Below are 19,264 nucleotides of genomic sequence, written 5' to 3'. Positions count from 1 at the left end.
TATATATATATATATATATATATATATATATATATATATATATATATATATATATATATATATATATAAGCACGTGCAGACATTTTCAATGGCTGTTCAAACCAGAAAAAGGGCATACATTGAAGAAAAAAAATCATACATTTAAAATACTACAAGAAACACAGGAATATTTTTCAACCCACTTAGTTGTTTTAGTTCAAAACTTTTAAAACAGGGGTGTCCGAACATTTTCCACAGAGGGCCGCACATGGAAAAATGTAAGCATGCAGGGGCCATTTTGATATTTTTCATTTTCAAACAATGACAAAATAAATGGATTTTTTTTTTTAATCCTTAGGGCTCCTGGAGAGTATAGAGGGTCTCAGTCACTAAAATGTTAAAAAAATATATATTTTTTTTATTTTTTATTTAATGCTTGCAGTAAATCTCTATATCAACTTAAGGTTGATATAAAGTAAAAAAAAAAAAAAAAGGTTTTATGCCTTTTCTCTCAAAGGCAACTTTGTTTTTTATAGTAAAACTGAAATGTGTAGTATTTAGATGGATAGATGGATGGATGGATGGATGGATGGATGGATGGATGGATGGATGGATGGATGGATGGTTGGTTGGATGGATGGATGGATGGATGGATGGATGGATGGATGGATGGATGGATGGATGGATGGATGGATGGATGGATGGATGGATGGATGGATGGATGGATGGATGGATGGATGGATGGATGGATAGATAGATAGATAGATAGATAGATAGATAGATAGATAGATAGATAGATAGATGGATAGTACTTTATTGATTCCTTCAGGAGACTTCCTTTGTTTAGCAATTAAAGCCCTCAAAGATCAATAATGCAGGACACCATTGATTTTAATTATTTAATATTTTTGAGTAATCACAGTGAAAAGTTAAATAAAATCCTACTAAATATATTTGAGATTCGAAAGGTTCCCCACTCATAAAGTGATACATTTTTATTATTTATTTATTTTTTTACTTTTAACACTTATATTTCAAGATCAACTTCCGATTTATCTGTCGATTTTAAGTTTGAACTATTATTTTTTTTTGTTTTATGCTCTTTTGTCAAAACGTTGTAGTTTTTATACGGCAACCACACAACATATGCAATATTTTTTCCACATAAAACATTTTAAAGTCATAATTTTTAAGTAATAATTCATTATAACATAGATTTTTATGTCCTTTTTTTTTTTGGAGCAATGGGGAAAAAAAGAAAAGAAAGACAAAAGGAACAAAAAAAACTGCAAGTATGGCAGCTTTGTGTCAACATTGCCAATTTTCCCCTTTAGATTTCACCTCATTCCACTTTTTTTAAATGTTTTATTTTTTATTTTTGCAATACTATCAATTTTGCCATTTTTGCAGAATGTGTGGTGGGCTGGTAAACGATTAGCTGGGGGTCTGCAAATGCCCCCCGGGCCGTACTTTGGACACCCCTGATATAGTTGATATAGATGCACATATCAGCTGTTCAGATTTACTTTACAAAAGAGAAGTGTAGGATACTTCTCTTGTTGCCTTATTTGTTATTTAACAGCCAATCAGCAGTGAGTATTCAGAGCGCATGTAACAGCCAATCAGCAGTGAGTATTCAGAGCGCATGGAGTCAGTGCTCACGGCAGAGACAGGCAGAGAGGAGAGATGGCACGGGCTAGCAGAAAGGTGTTTAGCTCTCCTCAAATGATAATAAACACCTCCCAGTCTACTACTTGTAACATCAGTATGAGCCAGTTGATGTTCTGGAAATATAAGCGGCAGCTCAGCTCGCTCGCAGTCCTTGAGGTGAAGGATAATTAGCTTTTAGCGTAACATTAGCTCATTTTGCGGTGTGTGCATGCGTGCGTGCGTGTGTGTTACAAAACAGCAAAGCTCCGTCTGCCTGAGAAAAAGACAAGCATTTTTGACCTACAGTTAACAACTGAGTTATTTCACTTTACCTTTTTCTGTGTTGAAGCAGCAAAAAGGACATTATGTTAAATGAAGACTTTCTGTCTCTGATAGCTGATATAATAATGTAAGTGCATCATAAAGCCTACATGAACTCCATGGTGTTCAGGGATGAATACACTCTCCTATTGCTATTGTACTATTTTTTTCAGCTATAGTTACATTAATCATTAGTAATGTAACAGCCCAGTTTGTAATGGCAAGGTCCCTCCTATCATATTTTGATAAAAAAATATAGCATTTACATAATAAAAATGAACTACAGGCTTCCCAAATGCTGTAATAAATTAAGCATGATGAGTTAAGCATATGTCAGTATGTGCCCCCACTTTTAACTCTTATTGCAAACGCTTATTTACACTAAGTCATTAATTTGACTTGGTCATTATTTTGTCTTAGTAAGTCAATTTTTATTAAGTCAAAAATAATGACATACTTAGTATCTCAGGTAACTAGGACTGTTTTGTGTTTTGTTTTTACTTTACGGAAAAAATATCGAGATATAAATCGTATGTTGCAATTCAACATATTCAGCAAATTGTAGACTTCTTCACGCGACGAAGCCGGCCTACTTGACCACAGTCTGCAGGTCAAATTACACTGTCCGTACGCCTGTCCCGGGCGACGCCCCCTGGAGAGACACCACCTTAACAAAGAAATATTCTGGGGGGAACACTGAAACTTATATAAACACATTACTGTCCGAGCATATAAGATATTCAATTGTGTTACATCACAATTTTTTATATTGAAATTAGCCATGTGATTAAGATCGGCACGGTCAGACCAATCACAAGTCAGTAGGAGCTGCTTTGTTCTCGTGTTTGGAGAAAGCGGAAGAGCGATTGTCAGCCTGACATTGATGTGTCTCTGAGAACTGAACACATTTTTATAACTTATAACAAAATGTGTTTATACAGTAACCTGCTCACATGAGTCAGATTACAGCAGGGCTGTCAAACTCATTTTAGCTCAGGGGCCGCATGGAGGAAAATCTATTTCCACGTGGGCGGGACGGGTAAAATCATGGCATGATAACATAAAAATAAGACTACGACATATTCAGATTGTTTTCTTTATTTTACTTCGACCCAAAATAGAACAAGCACATTCTGAAAATGTACATATTACAAATAATCCTCCCGACAAAACACTTCAAGTTAGTTAAACATTTTGAGGAAAAAAAAGGTACATTTTCAAAAACACCTTGAAGAACACAATGAACTTAGACCTAATCTCAGTGTTTCTACAACTTTATTGAAAAAGATTAAAAATAAAGCATGAATAAAAACTATTCTATGTGTCAACTACTTCATTTGTCATTTCCACATATTAATCCTGTGCTAAGTCAACAAACCATACACACTGAGGTAGAAACTATTCAAGAGTGTTGACTTACTTCCTGTCTTCTAGACATAATGTGTATTGATAGAAAAATAAATGTCGTGATCCGCCTCCCGGATCGGACATAATCTTGTTCTTGAGTCCTTTTTGTGTGTTTTGTAATTATTGTTGGACTCTTCCGTTCCCTGAGTTGTGTTTGCACTTCCTTGTTTGTATTTGTCACTATGGCGACTTCATTTGCTCCACCTGCACTGACTTTCTTATGCACACCTGTTTTTGATTATTGTTTGAGTATTTAAGCCTGCCGGCGACCTGTGTTCATTCTGGATGTTTTGTTTGCTACTCGCAAGTTTGGTATTCTGCTTTGTATTCACGTCGTCTCTATTGGACTTTGAACTCGATGCTTGCTAACTATTAGCATTTAGCTTCCCGTGCGTAGGCACGCCTTTTCTTTGCCTTTTGTCAAGTGTTCTTTTTACCTTTTGTATATTAAAACAAGTTCAATGTCAATCAATGTTTATTTATATAGCCCCAAATCACAAATGTCTCAAAGGACTGCACAAATCATTACGACTACAACATCCTCGGAAGAACCCACAAAAGGGCAAGGAAAACTCACACCCAGTGGGCAGGGAGAATTCACATCCAGTGGGACGCCAGTGACAATGCTGACTATGAGAAACCTTGGAGAGGACCTCAGATGTGGGCAACCCCCCCTCTGGGGGACCGAAAGCAATGGATGTCGAGCAGGTCTAACATGATACTGTGAAAGTTCAATCCATAGTGGCTCCAACACAGCCGCGAGAGTTCAGTTCAAGCGGATCCAAGACAGCAGCGAGAGTCCCGTCCACAGGAAACCATCTCAAGCGGAAGTGGATCCGCAGCGTAGAGATGTCCCCAACCGAAACAGGCGAGCGGTCCATCCTGGGTCCCGATGAGCGGTCCATCCTGGGTCTCGACTCTGGACACCCAGTACTTCATCCATGGTCATCGGACCGGACCCCCTCCACAAGGGAGGAGGGGACATAGGAGAAAGAAAAGAAGCGGCAGATCAACTGGTCTAAAAAGGAGGTCTATTTAAAGGCTAGAGTATACAGATGAGTTTTAAGGTGAGACTTAAATGCTTCTACTGAGGTAGCATCTCGAACTGTTACCGGGAGGGCATTCCAGAGTACTGGAGCCCGAACGCAAAACGCTCTATAGCCCGCAGACTTTTTTTGGGCTCTAGGAATCACTAATAAGCCGGAGTCTTTTGAACGCAGATTTCTTGCCGGGACATATGGTACAATACAATCGGCAAGATAGGCTGGAGCTAGACCGTGTAGTATTTTATACGTAAGTAGTAAAACCTTAAAGTCACATCTTAAGTGCACAGGAAGCCAGTGCAGGTGAGCCAGTATAGGTATATATGTATGTATATATGTATATAAAGGTATATACAGTATAGGTATATATGTATGTATACATGTATATAAAGGTATATACAGTATAGGTATATATGTATGTATATATGTATATAAAGGTATATACAGTATAGGTATATATGTATGTATATATGTATATAAAGGTATATACAGTACAGGCGTAATGTGATCAAACTTTCTTGTTCTTGTCAAAAGTCTAGCAGCCGCATTTTGTACCAACTGTAATCTTTTAATGCTAGACATGGGGAGACCCGAAAATAATACGTTACAGTAATCGAGACGAGACGTAACAAACGCATGGATAATGATCTCAGCGTCTTTAGTGGACAAAATGGAGCGAATTTTAGCGATATTACGGAGATGAAAGAAGGCCGTTTTAGTAACGCTTTTAATGTGTGACTCAAAGTTCTTACCTACTATCCTGCCTGGTCCGAGTCCTGCAGCATCTGGGGGTGACACCTCGCGCATTCAAAATGTGTTCCAAACGTAACATTAAAAGCAGTGTGTAATGTGTGAACAATTTCAACAAAGCACAAATAAAAAGTAGAAAGACTGACAGTATTGCAGTAAATCACACACTGTTCACTTTCTTTACATTTGCACAGAAGACAATCATTTTCACAGAACTATATCAGTGTGCAGTGTCTCATGCTGCATTTGAAGTGGGGTTACTGATTGATTATTTTACTCCTCTTTTACGTTGGGTGGAGGGGGAGGAGTCACAGCCCCGCTTAACTGTGTACCTCTTGCTTGGCATACTTGCTATGCTATTTGCTTGCCTAACAGAATTGCTATTGCAACGTCCAGTGGACACAATTAGAACAGCAGTTCCTTTCATTAAAATAACAAATTAATTTTACACTTCGCAAACTCATCTCGCAGGCCAGGTTTATGGTGCTTGGAAGATTACGGAATGGATGGACGAGACGGGAGATATCTGCTTATTCCAGCTGAGAGAGAGAGAAAAGAAGATTGTCCCACCGGCGGATGATGAAAGGACATCCCCCCTGCTTCAGTTTCAAACCAATCCCCTTCAAGAAAACACCCCCCACCCACCTCGGGGGTTGGAATGTGTAGAAATGTGAAGCCTCTGCGAAATCCTCCGGCACAATGGGCTGAGAACGACCGGAAGATAATTCCCGAGTCCGATCCTGCTGAGAAACGACCAAAGCTCATTCCCCCACTAACCTAAAGGTCTTTCAGATCCGACACACACACACGCACGCACACAAACACACACACACACACACACACACACACACACACACACACACACACACACACACACACACACACACACACACATCCATGACCCACTCTTTTGAATAAAACCTAAGGTTATTCAGATTTTTTTGAAGCGTAACCTTAAAGGGGAACATTATCAGAATTTCAGAAGGGCTAAAACCAATAAAAATCAGTTCCCAGTGGCTTATTTTATTTTTCGAAGTTTCTTTCAAAATTTTACCCATCATGCAATATCCCAAAAAAAGGCTTTAAAGTGCCTGATTTTCGCTATCTGTACATCCACCCGTCCATTTCCTGTGATGTCACTTAGTGACGCCAATACAAATAAACGTGACAGATAGCACAGCAAGATATAGTGACATTAGCTCGGATTCAGACTCGGATTTCAGCAGTTTAAGCGATACAACAGATTACGCATGGATTGAAACAGATGGTTGGAGTGTGGAGGCAGATAGCGAAAACGAAATTGAAGAAAAAACTGAAGCTATTGAGCCAACGAGGACAAATTTGGCGATCGCCTTCTAACCAACGATTGCATCTTTTGACCACTGGAGCAACTTAAATCTGTCGATTGGTAAGCGTTTGTTTGGCATTGGAGGGAAAGGCTGGATGCAAATATAGCTACAAATGTACATAGAGCTAGCCTAAATAGCATGTTAGCATCAAAATAATAAAACAAGGTGACTCGGTAAAAAATCTGGGTATTATCTTCGACCCAACTCTCTCCTTTGAGTCACACATTAAAAGCGTTACTAAAATGGCCTTCTTTCATCTCCGTAATATCGCTAATATTCACTCCATTTTGTCCACTAAAGACGCCGAGATCATTATCCATGCATTTGTTACGTCTCGTCTCGATTACTGTAACACATTATTTTCGGGTCTCCCCATGTCTAGCATTAAAAGATTACAGTTGGTACAAAATGCGGCTGCTAGACTTTTGACAAGAACAAGAAAGTTTGATCACATTACGCCTGTACTGTATATACCTTTATATACATATATACATACATATATACCTATACTGTATATACCTTTATATACATATATACATACATATATACCTATACTGTATATACCTTTATATACATATATACCTATACTGTATATACCTTTATATACATATATACATACATATATACCTATACTGTATATACCTTTATATACATATATACATACATATATACCTGTACTGGCTCACCTGCACTGGCTTCCTGTGCACTTAAGATGTGACTTTAAGGTTTTACTACTTATGTATAAAATACTACACGGTCTAGCTCCAGCCTATCTTGCCGATTGTATTGTACCATATGTCCCGGCAAGAAATCTGCGTTCAAAAGCCTCCGGCTTATTAGTGATTCCTAAAGACCAAAAAAAGTCTGCGGGCTATAGAGCGTTTTCTGTTCGGGCTCCAGTACTCTGGAATGCCCTCCCGGTAACAGTTGGAGATGCTACCTCAGTAGAATTATTTAAGTCCCACCTTAAAACTCATCTGTATACTCTAGCCTTTAAATAGACTCCCTTATTAGACCAGTTGATCTGCCGCTTCTTTTCTTTTTTCTCCTATGTCCCCCCCTCTCTTGTGGAGGGGGTCCGGTCCGATGACCATGGATGAAGTACTGGCTGTCCAGAGTCGAGACCCAGGATGGACCGCTCGTCGGGACCCAGGATGGACCGCTCGCCAGTGTATCGGTTGGGTACATCTCTACGCTGCTGAGCCGCCTCCGCTTGGGATGGTTTCCTGTGGACGGGACTCTCGCTGCTGTCTTGGATCCGCTTGAACTGAACTCTCGCGGCTGTGTTGGATCCACTATGGATTGAACTTTCACAGTATCATGTAAGACCTGCTCGACATCCATTGCTTTCGGTCCCCTAGAGGGGGGGTTACCCACATCTGAGGTCCTCTCCAAGGTTTCTCATAGTCAGCATTGTCACTGGCGTCCCACTGGATGTGAATTCTCCCTGCCCACTGGGTGTGAGTTTTCCTTGCCCTTTTGTGGGTTCTTCCGAGGATGTCGTAGTCGTAATGGTTTGTGTAGTCATTTGAGACATTTGTGATTTGGGGCTATGTAAATAAACATTGATTGATTGATTGATTGATTGATTGATTATCTGGCAGTCATGCCGTGACCAAATATGTCTGATAAGCACTTAATTCAATAACATCAACAAAACTCACCTTTGTGATTAGGTTGACTTTATCGTTGGAAATGCATCTGCTTTGAGTGTCGCAGGATATCCACACATCTGTCGTAGCATAGCTGTCGTCGGTAAAATGTGCAGAACAAACGAGGGACATTCGCATCTTTTGACACTGGTGCAACGTGAATCCGTCGATTGGTATGTGTTTGTTTGGCATTAAATGTGGGTGGAGAGAAAGGTTCGATGCAAACATAGCTACAAATGAGGCAAAATGATGCAATATGTACATACAGCTAGCCTAAATCGATGCACACTCCACGTAAGTCAGCTTGAATCCCTCCCTGTTGGTGTTGTTACACCCTCCGACAACACACCGACGAGACATGATGTCTCCAAGGTACGGAAAACAGTCGAAAAAACGGAAAATCATTCATTTATGGTAACGCCATTTATTCTTTTTAAATCACATGCGTTAACATTGAGAGCCTGAGTATAAACTCATACTTTTTTGGGGGGGAAACTCATCAAATCGCTGGCATGTAAATTGTGGCCCGTTATCAGTGTTAGTCCCTCCAAGGTCTTAATCAAGGCTCAAGTCCTTAGTTTTTCTCACATTTATATCAACCACAACTTCTTCACGTTACCAACGACGCCAAATATAATAACGTCAGAAGTATTAAAATAAGCAAACAGAACTTACAATTAGTCTGACATCCAAAAAAGAGAAAACACGTAGATTTCACAAAAATATCAGAAGTAATCATACCTCGTTGGCCTCATAAACTCCAAGGGAATTAAGTTTAGTTTCAATCGTCTTCCACATCAAACACTTGTCGTCTCATGCTGCTTCCTTAATTCCCTCGCATATTAATTGTCCCCCCAACAACGTGACCAAACAGGAAACAAAACATGCATTTTACATCACAACTTTGCAGTAAAAAAGGGTGTAGTGCAGGTTTTTGACCTTGTACACAAACTTGACACATGAGGCCCCAGGTCCCTGGACTGAAGAAGGAGTAACCAAGCACTTGAAGCATCATCTATCTTACTGTTCAGGAAGGTTTCAGATACAGAGAAGACATGGTGTCATGAGTGGATAAGATTATGCTTCAAATAATCAGTGGTCCCCAACCACCGGGCCGCAGAAGATATTTATTATTTTTTTAAATTTTTTATTAAATCAACATAAGGAAACACAAGATGCACTTACAAGTAGTGCACCAACCCAAAAACCTCCCTTTTTTCATGGAACAGAATAAATAAATAAATAAATAAAAATCCCCCCCGCCAGGCCGTGGGACAAATTATCCAGCGTTGACCGGTCCCCAGCTACAAAAAGGTTGGGGACCAATGCTCCAAATAATCCAAGTTTGTATGAATACCTCAGATATTTGTGAAAGAAGCAGTGAGGAGGCCCTGGGTAGGGTGGATGTCGCCACATATGAGCAACATACCACAAACTAAACAGCTAATTGCTTATTTTCCCTTGTGTGTTCTCATGTGTTTTACTGCGTCTGCTTTATGTGGGAACCTTTTACAGCACACTGAACAACTAAATGGTTTTTCACCTGTGTGTGTGTGTTCTCTTGTGTTCAGTCAAACGGTTCTTGATAGAAACGTTTTCCCCACTAATCGAACAGTTAAATGGTTTTTCGCCTGTGTGTGTTCTCATGTGTTCAGTCAAACGGCAATTTTGAGAAAAGTTTTTGTCACAAACTGAACAATTAAATGCTTTTTCACCTGTGTGTGTTCTCATGTGTTTAGTCAAATGGCTTTTTTGAGAAAAGCTTTTGTTGCAAACTGAACAACTAAATGGTTTTTCACCTGTGTGTGTTCTCACGTGTTCAATCAAACGGTTCTTAATAGTGAAGTTTTCACCACAAATCGAACAAGTAAATGGTTTTTCTCCTGTGTGTGTTCTCATGTGTTCAGTCAAACGGCAATTTTGAGAAAAGTTTTTGTCACAAACTGGACAATTAAATGGTTTTTCACCTGTATGTGTTCTCATGTGTTGAGTCAACGAGCTATTTTGAGAAAAGCTTTTGCCACAAACTGAACAATTAAATGGTTTTTCCCCTGTGTGTGTTGTCATGTGTTTAGTCAAATTGCTATTTTGAGAAAAGCTTTTGCCACAAACTGAACAATTAAATGTTTTTTCACCTGTGTGTGTTCTCATGTGTTGAGTCACAAAGCTATTTTGAGAAAAGCATTTGCCACAAACTGAACATTTAAATGTTTTTTCACCTGTGTGTGTTCTCATGTGTCGAGTCAAATGGCTATTTTGAGAAAAGCTTTTGCCACAAACTGAACAAATAAATGGTTTTTCACCTGTGTGTGTTCTCAAGTGTTGAGCCAAATAGCACTTAACAGAAAAGCTTTTAGAACAAACTGAACAATTATATGGATTTTCACCTGTGTGTGATTTCATGTGTTCAGTCAAAAGGCTCTTGTTAGTAAAACGTTTAGCACAAAAGGAGCAGCTCAAACATATTTTACCTCTCGACTTTGTAGAGCATTCAGAGTGTTTGTTGTCAGTGTGAGTCCTCATATCACCTTCACAGTCTGTATCGCTGCTCAAAGTTACTTCAACCTCGTCTTCAGCCTCACTATCTGATAGTGGAGCTAATTGGTTGTCTACTTGTGGTTTCTCTTCATCATCTTCAGTCTTCACAGAGACAACAGTCAGTGGAAACTTGGTGTAATCAGCTTCCTCTCGTCCTAGAAGACACTCTCCCTCCTGAGTGATGCAGAGTTCCTCCTCTTCCTTTTTAATGCAGGGTGGTTGTGGAGTCTCCTGCTTCAAAGTGGAGCTCCCCCCTGACTGAGGGGAAACTTCTTCTGGATTACCCATCAGCTGCTGGACGTCTGCAAGACACAAACAACGAAAACACACGTTCTTCTATGTACTGTATGTGTGTGTAGTAGGGTTGTACAGTATACTGCTACTAATAAAGTATCCTGGTACTAATCAATTGAAATAAGAACTATACCACTTTTGAATAGTACCGGTACCGTTCTTTCATCTGAATGCCGCTGTGTGGCGGTGACTACAGAGCCGAGGCGCATGATGTTGAGTGTGTCAAAACGCACACACAAAGTGCATACAAGCAATAAAATCGTGGAGAGGAAGAAAGGCAACAAAGGAGAATTCTACTGGTTAATAAAGAGGGTGTGTGAAGTGCAATATGGAGGTATTTGGGCTTCTAAACTAACAATAAAGGTGACACTTTAAACAGGGAGCCGCCGCTCTGCAAGGGTTGCTTTACACCTTTCCTGCTTGTGGGCTCCCAGACCGTGGTCGAGGAGCGCAGGGGAGACCTTCCCTCCAGGGCCCATGTTTTGTCGGGGGTAACACTGGGTCCATAAAACTCCGCTCTTTTGGCCTTCGATTAGTTACAACTTGATCACTTTATTTATTATTTCCACAGGGCACAAGCGGACATCCACCATGCTATTAACACTCCTGCACATGTTACCACTACCTCTCCTTACTCGCCCACTCACTTACAAAGGCTGTCCCTGGCAATGGAAGGCCTGGGTCGAGCTGTGGGATCACAGACTGTGGCGATTTCTGAACTAAATTACAAGATGGATCACATCATAGAGAGGCTTGTGGATTAGAAAAAAATACGATTGAGAGCTGACATGGACGATTAGAGCAGACAGGCCATGAAAATGTCTGCTCGCTTGGAAAACAACATTCCTAATCTACGATCTGACTCCCTAGCATGGCTTTGGCGCTGCTCAAGAACAGAAAAAAGGCTGTTGGGAAACATCCCCGAAGGACACCTCAGCGAGGGACACTAACTGCCCTCCCTCCCCCCTCAACAACACCCGGGAGTTGAACTTTGCTTGCACTGCCTGCAGAGCGACTCACCCTGAACGATGGACAAAAACTGAAATCTAAGTAAGATCAAATATCTCAAATAAGGGTGATATTTACTTATTTTCTGTCTGATAAGATAACTCTTCTCACTAAGCAGATTTTTTTGTTTGAGTCTTTTACTTGTTTTAAGTCCTAAATGATCTCAGTAAGATATTACAGCTTGTTGCTGAGATGTGATGACCTACCGTATTTCCTTGAATTGCCGCCGGGGCGCTAATTAATTTAAAACCTCTTCTCACTCCTGCGCTTACCAAAGGCATGCAGTAAAAGTAAGCATGCGCAAATTATTTTAAAACCTCTTCTAACTCCGGCACTTACCAAAGGTATGCAGTAAAAATTTTAGTGTGATGTAAACTTGAACCTTAAATCCTACTGAATAGCTCTTAATCTTCTTCACTTTATGTGATTTCAAATTACCGGTATTGAAATCAGCCTCCTCCGTTTTGAAAATGATGACAGGGGAAGTGTCACTCGTGACATCACGAGTTTGACCAGGAAGTAATACTAAGCATGCGCTAATTATTTTGGGAAGCGAGTTTGACCCAGCATACTGTATGCCCTGCGGCAATTCAAGGAAATACGGTATATTGAGTAAAACATGCTTGAAACTAGAATATCAACTGTTGCAAAGCTGTGTCATCAACAAGTATGAAACTACTTTTTCAAATTATACATCCATCCATCCATCTTCTTCCGCTTATCAGAGGTCGGGTCGCGGGGGCAACAGCCTAAGCAGAAAAGCCCAGACTTCCCTCTCCCCAGCCACTTCGTCTAGCTCTTCCCGGGGGATCCCGAGGCGTTCCAAAGCCAGCCGGGAGACATAGTCTTCCCAACGTGTCCTGGGTCTTCCCCGTGGCCTCCTACCGGTTGGACGTGCCCTAAACACCTCCCTAGGGAGGCGTTCGGGTGGCATCCTGACCAGATGCCCGAACCACCTCATCTGGCTCCTCTCGATGTGAAGGAGCAGCGGCTTTACTTTGAGTTCCTCCCGGATGGCAGAGCTTCTCACCCTATCTCTAAGGGAGAGCCCCGCCACACGGCGGAGGAAACTCATTTGGGCCGCTTGTACCCGTGATCTTATCCTTTCGGTCATGACCCAAAGCTCATGACCATAGGTGAGGATGGGAACGTAGATCGACCGGTAAATTGAGAGCTTTGCCTTCCGGCTCAGCTCCTTCTTCACCACAACGGATCGGTACAACGTCCGCATTACTGAAGACGCCGCACCGATCCGCCTGTCGATCTCACGATCCACTCTTCCCTCAATCGTGAACAAGACTCCTAGGTACTTGAACTCCTCCACTTGGGGCAGGGTCTCCTCCCCAACCCGGAGATGGCACTCCACCCTTTTCCGGGCGAGAACCATGGACTCGGACTTGGAGGTGCTGATTCTCATTCCGGTCGCTTCACACTCGGCTGCGAACCGATCCAGCGAGAGCTGAAGATCCCGGTCAGATGAAGCCATCAGGACCACATCATCTGCAAAAAGCAGAGACCTAATCCTGCGGCCACCAAACCGGAACCCCTCAACGCCTTGACTGCGCCTAGAAATTCTGTCCATAAAAGTTATGAACAGAATGGGTGACAAAGGACAGCCTTGGTGGAGTCCAACCCTCACTGGAAATGTGTTCGACTTACTGCCGGCAATGCGGACCAAGCTCTGGCACTGATCATACAGGGAGCGGACCGCCACAATAAGACAGTCCGATACCCCATACTCTCTGAGCACTCCCCACAGGACTTCCCGAGGGACACGGTCGAATGCCTTCTCCAAGTTATTAAACAGATGACAGCCAAATGGACTTTGCTGTTTTATTTTCAATGAAACATTAGCACATATGTACTCATATAGTAGTACAGTTGGCACAGTACAGTAAACTGATAGTTAATATTTAAACATTTAAAATGTGACATTTCAAACTATTTTGAACAGAAATAGTTCATGCACATTTAGGTAATGTATATATGCACACTAATTGACTGAAAGAGCACGCACTCGGCGCGATGATGTCATGTTGTCGATGGGAAAATGCATTTTTAGACCATATGATTTGCCTGAGCTGCTGTTAGTGTTACGACCGAGTTGGCATGGTGATGCGGGGTTTGTTCTCCCAGGATGCAATCGGACGACTCCGGACAGGACTTGCAGGTAGAAACATGATTTAATAGTAAAAAAATACTCAAAGAGTCACAAAACAGAAAACAAACCGACGGAACAAGGTGCCGATCGCACCTTGTTCTAAGGTGTTTCTTTGTTTGTTGTGAAGCTTTAATATGGAATTAGCAGTCAAGCGAACATGTTTCTCTACCACACGTCAACCCGCAGGTTTCGAGGAGAAAATTGTGGTAATAAGTCGGCTCTAACCATAAACATGAGCGGAGCTTGTGTCGTTGCTCCTTTAGCTGTCAAAGAGGCAGCTGCGACTTTCTTGGCTCCACCGTGGCTTCCCTCAGAGACACTGGCGGTCACCACACCCCTCTGACTTTCAGGTATGACTATATAATCCCACTAAAACACTAGTAACACAATAATCGGTTAAGGGATTTTCCAGAATTATCCTAGTAAATGTGTCTAATAACATCTAAATCGCTCCCACTGCCCTTGTCTTTTTTTTCTTTCTTCTAGTCGTTCACTCTCACTATCCTCATCCACAAATCTTTCATCCTCGCTCAAATTAAAGGGGAAATTGTTGCTTTCTCGGTTTGAATCGCTCTAGCTGCTGGTGGCTATGATTAAATAAATAAATAAATAAATGGGTTGTACTTGTATAGCGCTTTTCTACCTTCAAGGTACTCAAAGCGCTTTGACACTACTTCCACATTTACCCATTCACACACACATTCACACACTGATGGAGGGAGCTGCCATGCAAGGCACTAACCAGCACCCATCAGGAGCAAGGGTGAAGTGTCTTGCTCAGGACACAACGGACGTGACGGAGATGGTACTAGGTGGGGATTGAACCAAGGACCCTCGGGTTGCGCACGGCCACTCTTCCACTGCGCCACGCCGTCCCTACATCCAGAATATATTTCTCCCATTAAAAACAAAACAGTCCATTGACTTAAAAAACTGATTGTAAACTATGTGAGTATGTGAGGAGCCCTACAACCCGTGACGTCACGCGCACATCGTCCGCTACTTCCGGTACAGGCAAGACTTTTTTATTAGCGACCAAAAGTTGCGAACTTTATCATGGATGTTCTCTACTAAATCCTTTCAGCAAAAATATGGCAAAATCGCGAAATGATCAAGTATGACACATAGAATGGACCTGCTATCCCCGTTTAAAGGCCTACTGAAATGAGATTTTCTTATTTAAACGGGGATAGCAGGTCCATTTCGGAATATTGTCATATTTTTGCTGAACGGATTTAGTAGAGAACATCCACGATAAAGTTCGTAACTTTCGGTGCTAAGAGAAAAGCCCTGCCTTTACCGGAAGTAGCAGACGATGACGTCACAAGTGTGGGGGCTCCTCAAATATTCACATTGTTTATAATGGGAGCCTCCAACAAAAACAGCTATTCGGACCGTGAAAACAACAATTTCCCCATTAATTTGAGCGAGGATGAAAGATTTGTGTTTGAGGGTATTGATAGCGACGGACTATAAAAAAAATTAAAATAAAGAAAAAACGAGTTAAAAAAAACGTGATTACATTGGGACGGATTCCGATGTTTTTAAACACATTTACTAGGATAATTCTGGGAAATCCCTTATCTTTCTATTGTGTTGCTAGTGTTTTAGTGAGTTTAATAGTACCTGATAGTCGGAGGTGTACGTCCATGGGTGTGTTGACGCCAGTGTCTCAGGGGAATCGACGGCAGCTGTACGGACGGCACAAGCTCAGCTGATATTCGGTAAGTGGCGACTTTTTAATCACAATTTTCTCACCGAAACCTGCTGGTTGACATTCGGTTGGGATTCATGTTGGCTTGACCGCGCTGTGATCCATAGGAAAGTTTCAGCTCTGGGAATTTTAAACAAGGAATCACCGTGTGTTTGTGTGGCTAAAGGGTAAAGCTTCCCAACTCCATCTTTCCACTTTGACTTCTCCAATATTAACTGAACAAATTGCAAAAGATTCAGCAACAAAGATGTCCAAAATACTGTGTAATTATGCGGTTAAAGGAGAACATTATCGCAATTTCAAAAGGGTTAAAAACAATAAAAATCAGTTTCCAGTGGCTTGTTGTATTTTTAGAAGTTTTTTTCAAAATTTTACCGGTCTCGGAATATCCCTAAATAAAGCTTTAAAGTGCCTTATTTTTGCTCTCTGCGAAGACACTGGCCATTTCCCTGTGACGTCACACAGTGCTGCCAATGTAAACAAACAATGGGAATACCACAGCAAGATATAGTGACATTAGCTCGGATTCAAACTCGGATTTCAGCGACTTAAGCGATTCAACAGATTACGCATGTATTGAAACAGATGGTTGGAGTATGAAGGTATTGAAGAAAAAACTGAAGCTATTGAGCGAATAGCTATTGACGCTATTCATAGCCATAGCATGGCCGAATAGCTGCGTTAGCATCGCCGGTAAAATGTGCGGACCAAACGATCAGGACTTTCGCATCTTTTGACACTGGAGCAACTTAAATCCGTCGATTGGTAAGTGGTTTTTTTTTTTGCATTAAATGTGGGTGGAAGGAAACGTAATATAGTTGCAAATGCATCTGCAGGTTATCCATACATCTCTGTGCCAAGTCTGCGTTAACATCGCCGGTAAAATGTGGAGACACTCTGGCACATTCAATGGGGGTCTGGCGGCAGACACTTTGGCATCTTGGGGCCAGTGGTGCAACTTGAATCCCTCCCTGTTAGTGTTGTTACACCCTCCGACAACACACCGTCGAGGCATGATGTCTCCAAGGTTCAAAAATAGTCCAAAAAACGGAAAATAACAGAGGTGAGACCCGGTGTTTGTAATGTGTTGAAAATGAAAATGGTGGGTGTGTTACCTCGGCGACGTCACATTCTGACGTCATCGCCTCCAGCGCGACAAACAGAAAGGCGTTTAATTCGCCAAAATTCACCCATTTAGAATTCGGAAATCGGTTAAAAAAATAGATGGTCTTTTTTCTGCAACATCAAGGTATATATTGACGCTTACTTTAAAGCAGACGACATTTAAATGTGTATGTGCGTAGTGCTAATACTTCCTAAAAACGCGCGACATCTTGCGTACACGTCATCATTACGCAACGTTTTCAAGACGAAACTCCCAGGAAATTTAAAATTGCAATTTAGTAAACTAAAAAGGCCGTATTGGCATGTGTTGCAATGTTAATATTTCATCATTGATATATAAACTATCAGACTGCGTGGTCGCTAGTAGTGGCTTTCAGTAGGCCTTTAAATAAGTTGAAACACTTATTGGGGTGTTACCATTTAGTGGTTAATTGTATGGAAGATGTACTGTACTGTGCAATCTACTAATACAAGTTTCAATCAATCAATCAATACCCTCCTGAAAGTTGTCTTCCCGATTTTGGGACTTTGTTTAATTTCAGGCACATTTTTATCATAAACTATCTGTTATTAAAACATATCATACCAAACCACCACCGAAGGAATTCAATACAACTGTTTTTTTTTAGAAAAACAAGAAGATAAGAACTAGAAATAAATATAAATATTTAAAGAGGCTCAGATGTTTGTAACTTAGACTTACTTATTTTTATTGTCATTCAAATTTGAACTTTACAGTATAAGAAAAAGACTACCGGCTAGCTTACTTTACTATTAGTGTTTGAACAAAGCATACATTTGTTATTTCTTGTTCTTTATTATATTTCACATCATTTTATATTTTGCTCTTCCACTTTCTTCATTTGACTTTTGCATTCTTTCATCTCCTCTGATGTGAACTCCACTGCCTTCTTCAAGCTAACAATCATGGCGGCTCTTTCTTTACATTCTTCAACAAAGTCGGCTAATTTCGATTTTAAGGGCTTGAAACTCAAACAGCTTTCAAATGACAAAACGTCAAGTCACTCACCTTCATCTTCCGTCTTTATCTCCGTTGGTGATTTGCTGGAATGTTCTCTTTGACATGACGTCGCCATCTTAGCATAGCAGTAGTCGTCCATCTTCTATCACGTCTTCAATCTTCACTTCAGATATCGCTCCAAACTCAATGCACGTTTCGTGGCTTTGGGAAACACGACTTGAGATAAGTGTTGCTATATTTGCTGTCAATCATATGACTTTAAGATCGCCAATTCCAAAATTCTCTGAACGACCTCGTCTTTTTGCTTGGCTTCAAGTACATTTGCGCATGCGCTAGAAGCCCGCTACTTCCGTTTCCTACTCCACAGCAGTTTTTTTTTCTTTTTTCAAAATAAAGGCAATTTAATCTTGTTTTAAAGAGATGGTGGCAACAGTATCTAACATCAAAATATTGACTACTACTCTTTGAAGATAAAGAAAATAAATATATAAAAGAACCTGCACAGACAGCAGGGTTTTTGTTTTGTTTTTCAAAATAAAGGCAATTTAATCTTGTTTTAAAACAATGGTTGGCAAATGTATCTATCATCAAATAATCGACAACTACTCTTTGAAAATAAAATATGTATAATACAAGCACGTGCACGGACTTTTTCGATGGCTGTTGTTCAAACCAGAAAAAGGGCATACATTGAAGAAAAAAATCCTACATTTTAAAGGGGAACATTATAACAATTTCAGAAGGGTTAAAACCAATAAAAATCAGTTCCCAGTGGATTATTTTATTCCTTGAAGTTTTTTTCAAAATGTTACCCAACATGGAATATCCCGAAAAAAGGCTTTAAAGTGGCTGATTTTCGCTATCTGTAAATTCATCCCATCCATCCATTTTCTACCGCTTATTCCCTTTTGGGGTCGCGGGGGGGCGCTGGCGCCTATCTCAGCTACAATCGGACGGAAGGCGGGGTACACCCTGGACAAGTCGCCACCTCATCGCAGGGCCAACACAGATAGACAGACAACATTCACACTCACATTCACACACTAGGGACCATTTAGTGTTGCCAATCAACCTATCCCCAGGTGCATGTCTTTGGAGGTGGGAGGGGCCTATCCCCAGGTGCATATCTTTGGAGGTGGGAGGAAGCCGGAGTACCCGGAGGGAACCCACGCATTCACGGGGAGAACATGCAAACTCCACACAGAAAGATCCCGAGCCTGGATTTGAACCCAGGACTGCAGGAACTTCGTATTGTGCGGCAGACGCACTAACCCCTCTGCCACCGTGATGC

The 19,264-nt window shown here is 41.1% G+C and overlaps 2 protein-coding genes across 2 annotated transcripts in view; one reads left to right on the top strand and one right to left on the bottom strand.

The window, feature by feature from the left end:
• The window catches only part of LOC133553184 (zinc finger protein OZF-like), an 839,429-nt gene that overhangs the window by 226,458 nt on the left and 593,707 nt on the right, over positions 1-19,264 (top strand). The window lies entirely within an intron of this gene.
• Positions 9,309-18,311, bottom strand: LOC133552649 (zinc finger protein OZF-like). Its single transcript, XM_061900025.1, has 2 exons — positions 18,022-18,311; positions 9,309-10,991 (listed from the first exon to the last, which is right to left on the bottom strand). The coding sequence occupies exons 1-2, from the start codon at positions 18,110-18,112 to the stop codon at positions 9,691-9,693; spliced, it is 1,392 nt and encodes a 463-aa protein (XP_061756009.1). The 5' UTR covers positions 18,113-18,311; the 3' UTR covers positions 9,309-9,690.

The sequence above is a fragment of the Nerophis ophidion genome, linkage group LG01, assembly GCF_033978795.1.
Source record: "Nerophis ophidion isolate RoL-2023_Sa linkage group LG01, RoL_Noph_v1.0, whole genome shotgun sequence".
Classification (NCBI taxonomy): Eukaryota; Metazoa; Chordata; class Actinopteri; order Syngnathiformes; family Syngnathidae; genus Nerophis; species Nerophis ophidion.
Note: the sequence above shows the minus strand (reverse complement) of the source record. Positions and strands in the feature narration are given on the sequence as shown.